The 9,404-nt window shown below is 43.6% G+C and overlaps 1 protein-coding gene across 1 annotated transcript in view; it reads right to left on the bottom strand.

The window, feature by feature from the left end:
- Nucleotides 1-9,404, bottom strand: part of hivep3a (HIVEP zinc finger 3a) — a 16,750-nt gene continuing 7,346 nt past the window's right edge. Inside the window, exons 3-5 of the mRNA XM_008283891.1 lie at nt 7,445-7,636; nt 3,333-3,910; nt 1-595 (exon numbers count right to left, since the gene is read on the bottom strand). Coding sequence (XP_008282113.1) covers nt 59-595; nt 3,333-3,910; nt 7,445-7,636 — 1,307 coding nt within the window. The 3' untranslated portion in view covers nt 1-58. The remainder of the gene's footprint in view (nt 596-3,332; nt 3,911-7,444; nt 7,637-9,404) is intronic.

The following is a 9,404-nucleotide window of genomic DNA, read 5'->3' on the forward strand; positions in this document are numbered from 1 at the left end:
CTCACCCACCGACTGGTCCTCAGTCTTTTTGCACTGTCCCTTCAGACTCCGCCTCCGATCAGAGCTGTGTCTGGGAGGACGGAGCCTTTTTTTGGCCTTGGGTGGTCTCGGGGTAAACTCGCCTCTCTGTCACAGGTGCGTCTGTGCTCACCTCCGGATGTCTCGTCTCTGTCCCGGGACCAGGCGGTTGCTGGAGGCCAAAGCATCCTTGGTTCTTTCTGTGTAGCCGGGTGCCCACGGGCATTTGTCCCGATGCCCCGGGGGCCGGCGGGCTGGCTCGGCTGCTGGGCGGCGTCTCTTTGAGAGCGTCCCGGCGCTGCGGCAGGGCGAGCCGTCCCCTCGGAGCGTCGCCGGGCCTCCTGGATGACCCCGTCCCTGCGGGGCTCGCTGTGGCGACTGCGGGGCTGCTCACCAGGCTGTACATGGGGAGCGGGGACCTGGGCTGGATCATGTGAATCCCCCCGATCGGAATCAGGAGGCTCGGGGTCCTGCTCGGCTGCTGCGAGTGCAGAGGGAGGTGGCTGAGGAGGTTGTGGGCTCCGCGAGGCCGTGGAGGGTGCGGGGTGATGTGGGTTAGACAGACCTCTTCTACAGACTGCAACAACAAGATGAAAAGAAATATGAACGGTTCTTCTGGGGCAAACTTAGGTCACACACTAACAGGAGGAAGTTCAGAAAAGACAGTCAGATTTTAATGACCAGAGCTGTTGATGTTGGAGATCAACAGCAATGACTCAGCGATTATTTAGCTTTGATGCTGAGAAACCTTTTCAAAGCCAAGTTCTGGTGAGGCGCTTTGAGTTAGTGACCACCAGGAAAGATATTTCTTCTCCACTGCTCTTACAAAAACACACATTAACCAGGTAGTAATAACATCAAGAACATTTAGTATGCTGATGTGTTAATCTTTCACTAGATGTCTTCCTCTGTCTGATTGGCTCGTAGCTGCCTTGCTGTACAACTAGAAAACCACTTTGAAAGCTGTGAGTGGCAGTCCACACCAACTACAATCACTGTTTGGTGTCTTTGTCGCCAGAACCTGCAGCAATTTGTTATTTTAACATTATATTGTTCCTTTGGGAGCACTGAAAAATCAATTACAGACATGTCTGAACTATACATTGTGTACGAAAGACAGCCGACGCAAAAGTGCCTCAAACCTGTATTCTTTCTTAGCCAGCTGAGGGAGACTCACAAAAAGAAGCTTGGCTGTAAAGAAGTCTAACAAAACAAGACAACTTATCTCTTGATTTATTGCCTCAGTAAACATTTTCCTGGCAATTTTATGGTCTCAGTTGCAAATTTCAAGACTTTTGAGCAGCAACATGATGTTCATTTTAGAAGATTATGGCTCCATTTAGAGTTAAAAAGACTATAAAGCAGGGTATGATGCTACCGTATCACTGTGCACAGTGTCAACACTCAGATCCACCGTTTGCTTCCTACGTCCAGTTTTGACAGACCAAGATGGTGAGGACCAAACTCCGGTAATGTTCTAAACAAAGGAATATAGGGTTCCTGAAAAAGGTTCTGGTTCAAGGCAAGTCTAAACAAGCTCATCACTGCTCTCTGGTGGACAAATCATGTAATGGCATGTAACATATTTTTGGTGGTTAGCACCGTCGCCTCGCAGCAAGAAGGTCGCTGATTTGTGTCCCGGTGAGGACACTCGGGATCCTTCTGCATGGAGTTTGCATGTTCTCCCCGTGCAGTGTGGGTTCTCTCCGGGTTCTCCGGCTTCCTCCCACACAGTCCAAAAACACGTGGAGGTTAATTGGTGATTCTAAATTATCCGTAGGTGTGAATGTGAGTGTGCTTGGTTGTCTGTCTCTAAGTGTAGCCCTGTGATAGACTGGTGTATAGATAATGGATGGATGGATGGATGGATGTACAACGATATCAAGCTACTGATAGCAAAGCATTTACAAAGAAACTGGCACATTAATACTAAGCTAACGTGGGCCGATACCAGCCTGCTTGGTTTATTTATTCAACATTACAACAGTCTGTAAATTACATGTTTGTAATAAATGTGAATTACCTGCAAAATATTAGTGAAGCTGAATACAATTACTACAAGAAGACATGTGCTTTAAGGTAATACATAACAAAGAAAAACATGATACTTTTTTAACATAAACTTCAGTGTTTTTTTGTTTTTTTTTAAAGTCACGTTCAAAGTAATTCAAACTGTGAACTGTTCGCACAAATTGTTCAAACTGATTCATAAGTAAGACATTTATTATTTCATATGGTACCAGACTTTTCTTTTTTCACCTACAGAACCCAAATTATTCCCACACACTGCTTCTCCCCTGTGATTGTATGATTTGTACAGTTTTGTTTGCTAATGTCCTTAATTCATGTGTTTGGGTTGTTCTTAAAATCTGCTGGACCACAACACAAACTACTTCAAACGCTCTGACTAGAAGTGCTGAATATTAACAGGTCATCAGAGCTGGAGTATCTGTTTTTTTCCCCCATGTGACAGCCTCTCATTGAGCTGTATGAGCATGTATGCATCAAATATTTAAGCAAATGAAAACACTAAATATGCAGAGTTTACGGATGCAGCTAACATGTGACCACACAGATGTGAAAAACAGCCTCATAGAGAATGTGAATAAGTACGAACTCCTATGAGACCTATATTAGTGAGAGGAGGAAGTGGTGAGGTTACACCATAACACAGCCGCAAGTCTGGAGTAGACATGTTGTTTTTTTTTTTTTCTTCCAATTTTATTAGGGAGAACTGAGATATTCACCCATGTTGTTTTCGCCGTTGACATGTGGTTCCAATCTTCGGTATTTAACGATCGGCCTGCTTCTCGTTTTATCAGCGGCTGCCCAGGGAAAACATGTTGTGTCTATTTGGGAGCTCTCCTGCATTATTTTAAGGTCGGGAGCTGCAGGCTTGGTTTGACTGATATAAAACAAGAGAGTTGCCTCTCTTTCCTTTTCCAATAAATGTGCAGCTTTAAAATAACCTCGTATGTACCAGCCTATCTATATTTGTTCTAGATGTTGACTTACTGGGATTTAACCGAGCCACACAAGATTGGCTTTGTGCGCCAAAAGCTGATTTATTTAAAACTGTAGGCTGAACTAACAGAGTTGGATCAAGTCACAGGTGAGCGACGACTGTGGTTTGAACAAAAGCCATGTTTTAACCAGCAGTAATTATACACTCGGCAAAAACAGCTACGTTCTGAAAGTACAAGAAACAAACAATGGTGGGGTTAGATTATATGAAGAGGGCTAATTGCAGTGATGCGAATAAATGCTACATCCTTGTGTTGGTTTTTTCTGGAGCAACGGCTGAAGTGACTCACCAGTCTTGCTGCAGATGTTTGGTCCCTTGGATGAAGACTCTGAGCAGAGGTGTCTGCCAGGGAGCCTGGAGGCCCAGAGGAGTCCGTTCCCTGGCACTGGAGTATTACGGGAGAGAGGCCTCTAACTGGGGAGACTGGTCTTTGGGGGGCGGCGGAGACGTGACAACTGGATGGGGAGAGGGATGAAGCGGTAGGGGCGGGGGAGTGGCGAGGCCTGGGCGATGGGCTACGAGGTGGCGACGGCTCCCTTTGTGGAGTCAGGGATTGAGTACTCGGCGAACGGGAGCCTCCGGAGGATGCCGAAGCGTCGAGGCGTCTGTGGGCGAACAGGGCCCTCCTGGCGCTGGCCGAGCCCCTCTGGGTAGAATCCTTGGGGGCGAGTGGGAGGGATGGGCTGCGTTCGGGCTCCACGGGCCGGCCTCCCGGATGAGCTTTCTCCCTGTCAGCGTGAGAGCTCTCGGCCACTGTGGACCGGCTGCTTTCTTTATGTCTGCCATCCTTGTCCTTTACGTCGCTGTGATCTCCAACGTGATGATGTCTTTGTAGGTCTGGATGAATGGATCGGTCTTCACAGACTCCTAGGACAGAAAAAAAATATCTTATTAGCACATGTTGGGTTTTTTTTACACCTCTTCGATCACTTAAAGATGCAGCAACTAATGCTGACTGTCTGATGACACCAGCGCATGAGAAGGTCTGTGTTGTATGAAACAATTAGTGAACTGTGGGTTCTTGTCGTCGAATGTGGCACAAATAGGCAGGTTAAAGATCTGAGTGAGTTTGACAAGGGACAAATGGTTATCAATCACTTCATTTGATACACAACAACGACATACCTACTCTTGCCACTTGTCGAACCATGTAAACATTATGATGCCACAAAAATGTGGAAGTAAAAAAAGCAAACAAACAACAAATAAACAAACAAATAAACAGAAACACAACAAACAAAAAAAAAGAATCCAAATCAAACTGCATGCTAGCTAATTACTGTTAACTGTTTAGTAAATATTACCTGAAGCTATTTTACCTATTTTCTCTTCTCTTTTATTATTTTAAGTATTTTAGTGCTCCAGCATCTCAACAGTTTAGTCTCTTGTATCACACAACTAATGCAGCAACTGAATGTTATCATAATGAACAAAATATAATTAGTTTAGCAAAGTAGCAAGAACTGCTACCTCTGCAGCCCTGACTTAAGTTATTTTTAATTTCACTACCTTCGCATTATATATTTAAACTGATTTCACTAAAGACAACTGCTTCAACTGGTTGGTTAATTCAAATGAGGAAGAATATCGTAACAATGGTATTTTGTTTGGAGATCCCTGCACCTTTAATTTGAAACCCACAGAGCAGTCTTTTTAGGCTGTGTGCAAACTCAGTGGTAATAATTACTCAACAGCCTGGAACAGGCTTTATATATATATATGACTTAAATATCTGTTACATAGTTCAGCTAAGAGCCTTCAAACTTGAAAGCCTTTTTCCTCAACTTTACTGTTTCTGTAATTGGTGCTCTCTGCCTTTGTAGGGCAGATACGGTTACAGATATCAGGTTAAAAATACAATCGCTGGTGCAAAGTTAGCTTCTAATTAGATTACAGCTACTTTACTGTGTTGTGCAGAAGCAGCAGCTCAATATGAGTTTTGATGCTCAACTTATCAGCATGATGACGCATGCCATTAAGTAAATTTGATTATTTTTTTAAATTAGAAATTATCACCAAAGCAATGATTTTTGTGTTGTTGATCTAAAAACTAATTCATCAACATGATTTTAAACTTTTCTCTTAAATAGGAAATATGCAACACAAACGGTATTAACCACTGAATTTGGAATAATTTGCTTTTCTACACAATATAAATATAAATATAATAATAGGTGATTGAAAAACAGATCTGTGTGCAACTGACTCAGTCTTCAAAGTGATTCTGTGTTTCGGATGGTGAAATATATTAGCACATGTTCTGAGCAGCCACAATAAGGCATCGTGATGATATCACACTGTTGCAAACACAACACAAACACATTCTGATCAGTCACCATAACAATGAGAATGATGCAGGAGAAAGCCTCTCATGCTGTGCCAGATCTGTCACTACTTCATATTCATATTAAACAGGCCAGGTGTAGGTGCAAGGTGATGCAAGGAGCAGATGTCGTTTCACACAGTGTGACACACGACCGCATTTCTGGTGTAGATATAAAGTGAAACGCATATAATTGTCAGGTAGCTCAGTTATAAAGTCTGAGGTGAAACACAACATGTCTTGTCTCAGTGCTTAGAAATAAGCAGTTACTAGTCGTGTATAGCAAGACTATCTCCACAGCGCTGTGTTAGTGCTGGAGAACACAAAGATATGAACCCAAAAGCTAATGCGTTATAAAGGTAAGGTGGCTTCCCAATGTGGTCACACGTGTGCAGGCTTGGACATGAGCTGTGGCAAGTCGCTGCAGCAAACTGTTGTTAAATGGCACATGCATGAGTTATATTGGGTAGAATTTAGAGTTCAGCTCAATAAGAGCCATTGAGTAGAGACAGCTATATATATATATTCAACAAGTCTGAGTTACACAACAGGGTGAACTAGAATGGTACGTATCCACAGGATTGATGCTTCCCATTTATTGTCAATGTAAGCAGCCGGACAATGCATTCTGGTGACATCACGATGCATTTCAAGAGGCTTAATTTCACTCCTCATCTGCATAAAGTTGATGTCTTGGCTACTTTATGCAAATTAAGGGTGTCCAGCCATCATTGGACGCCTCTGGAAACTCGAGACAATCTTCTAAACTAACTGTTAGCTGGATCTAAAACAAAGGCAGATTCAATATCTTCATGGCCTTCTCTTCACATTTTAGTGAACTGCTTTCGTAATAAAAGCAAAAGTTTCCAAATGAGTCGCCATGTTTGAAATCAAGAAGCAGAGAGCTGACAAGTAAAGCATCTTTTGTCAATCATCTATTGTGACGCTGCCCATTCCCACGCCTATCAAGCATCCCGTGTTGAGAAGTGACGCATCCTCTTGTGTCCAAAAACATCCCTGTGGACACGTACCATGAGGCGGTCAACACACCAGACTAGTTACATTGTTATATTCATAAATAGCTGATTTTATTAAAAAGTTGTAGATATATAACAACATGGCAATTTCTACCTCCAACCTTTATCATAACATGAATAAAGACAGTGGATACTGTCGTAAACTGATGTGGCAGAATTAGAACTCAAAAAATGAGAGCACAGGACTTTAAATTGCCAAAGCAGCTGTATAGAAAATAAAAACTTGCAGTTTAATGTTAGTAAGCTAAGATTTATGTGTGCTTTTAATGTGGATGTCCTGAGCTTGAGTCGGTACCAGGGCCAATCACAGCACCTTTTCACTGAGAAGGTATAGCTCTTTACTAAGCCCTATCTTTTGTTTACATCTGCTGTCACACATGTAATAGAACGGGAAAGCAGAACTTGCATCGCGGCACATTACTTAGAACACACCAGCTGTGGCCGAAGGACATGAAGTGTCACAGAGGTCTCTGTCACGGTGTTTGTTGTACCTCCTCGGGGCACGACAGTGTCAGGACCAATCTATGAAATCTACGTTTGCATATGCGTTGGCATCCACACGGGTCTGTGTGGTGTAAATTTTATCATCCACCCAAGTCTGAGGATCCATGAGTATTTGCGTGGACTGTCCGCACGCAGCCAAAAGTCTGTAACTGCAATGACTGTCTACGCCTACTGTGTATGTGCTAGAAAAAGCTTGGAGCTTGTGAAGCAACCAGGATGCAAGTCTTTCTGAATTTGTCTAGCATATACAATGGACTAATCTTATTAACTTTAACACTTATGTTTTTATTATCTACATAGAAGTAGTTTATGTAGAATGTAGTACTGGTACTGTAATGAACGACTTAAGCAAACAACACTATATACCTTCACGTGTGTCCTCTGGGTAACTACAGGTTTCTTTTCCGTGTACCTTAGACCTCAGGTGTTCAGTGAGGCTCCCGGGAAACATGAAAGAGGAGCTCATAGTGGATGCACAGTGGATGCACAAATTAGGGAAAAAAAACAACAAAACAATGCTTCACCGTCTATTCTTACCTTTAGCTTTGAAAGTGCTGCTACAGCGATTACAGTTATACGGCGGTGATTCTGTGGAGAGCGCACCGGTACTCTTGCAGAGGAATCCAGCGTCCTCGTTTTGACACTTCCGTCCACCTCCACTGTGCATTACGCCATACTTCTTTTCTGATCTGTAGGTGTGAAAAAGAGCAAGAGGTTTCAGTTTTGGTCCTCAGAGCATTTCCCTGTCGGTTGTCTATTGATGCTGCTCCTCTCAGAATAATAGTAGCAATCAATATGAGTGTAACCGGAGCTGACAGACGAGCTGTGGGCCCTTCAGCACCTGTAAGCAGCTTTTTAGTGCCTGTATTTATCCAGTGTAAGTGTGCTATCTGTTTGGCCTTTACTACACAGGGAGCTCACACTGTGGCAGCTGGGCCCAGGGTCCACCCCTTCATGTACACTGAGGGTCCCTCAGCGAGGCACCCACTTGAGCTTCAACAGAGCAGCTTTCATAAGCCAAAACCAGACCCCCTCCCCTTCCTCCTGCCCCGACCCCCACCCGCCCACTGCCTTAAAACCCCTTCACAGCTCACACCACCGCCGAGTCCAAACAAGAGGGAGTCTACGATGCAGCTCAAGGTCCGGGGGTTTTCTGCAGGCAGCCAATAAAAACACGCCGGAGAGGGAGGGAAACCCTGGCCCAGACCAGCTGCTGCTCCAAATAAGCATGAAAAAACACCGAAAATGAAAACACATTCCTACGACAAACAATGGTTCTGGTTATAATCGGCTGTTTTTTCTTCTATTTTCACTACGGGCTGCGCGGCTGGATAAACTCGGCAGGTATCATAAATGGTTGCTTTTACGGTCTCGAAAACTTTTAAGTTAATGAAAGAGAAACACTTTGCCTTCATGCCTGTACACTAAACTCCTACACTGTAAGGCAGATATATACATAGGCTTTTCATACTACACCCATTCACACCCAAGATATGAGTCTTGTTGCTCTTGGCTGTCCACTGGCCAGTTGGGAAAAAAAAAAATGGCAACATTCGATTACCTTGCTGCCTCCGTTTTGTCTTTTTTGTGCCTCAGACAGACTTAACAGACGCCGAAAGGAGAGAGCGAGCGGGCGTGAGGATGACTCACTCTTTGAGGAAGGCTGCGATGAGCGTCAACATGAGTCACAACAGGGATTTGTTCACAGACACACTCGCAAACCAAAAAAGAGACACACAGATGGCACCTCTCTGCACTCCCCTGTGTCGCATCGCTGCAGTGTTTATTTCTGATAGGTATCAAAACTACCGAGCGCGTGTGTGTGGTTTAACCTCGCTGCAAACTGATCTGAGAAGATGTGTGCTTTAATTAAGGTAAAAAAAAAAAAAAAAAAAAAAAAAAAAAACACAACTGTGGCCACCAAGTTCACTCCTTACATGCTTTCATAGAGTACCTTTGAGGTATTGCTCCTCTTGTTATCTCGGATTCAACGGCTCCTGCTGAATGTGAACAGAGCTCGTCCTCCATTGAGCCCATTGTCATCGACACCAGGACTCTGTGTTGTTATGCTTATGCCACCGCCACTTATTGAAGGATGACAAGTTGGGGCTGTGTTCAAATCATGGTTTCTTTTTCAGCTCATTTTTTTTTGTGATTTTTAATATCTGGTAAGACAGCATTAAGCAGAAGTATTGTTGCTATGGTTACTCCCATATTTAATTTACCATTTCATATACTGAATTGCACACTGATGTAGGAAAGTGTTTAAACTGAAGGTTAGATGCTTGTTTGAGATGTCCTTTGATACGAATTTAACCCAACACCCAGTCGGAAGATTTTCCTGCCATTTATAGTTCAACACCTGTCAGGTAGATGGTGTCGATCCGACATCCAGCCAGAAGTTTGAGTTTATTACTAAAAATTACCTCCAGTAGCTTAATAACTCGAAATGCCGAACTAACCTCTGCTTGGCCTGACAGGATGAAAACTCAAGTGG

The sequence above is a fragment of the Stegastes partitus genome, unplaced genomic scaffold (assembly GCF_000690725.1).
Source record: "Stegastes partitus isolate 25-593 unplaced genomic scaffold, Stegastes_partitus-1.0.2 Scaffold331, whole genome shotgun sequence".
Lineage (NCBI taxonomy): Eukaryota > Metazoa > Chordata > Actinopteri > Pomacentridae > Stegastes > Stegastes partitus.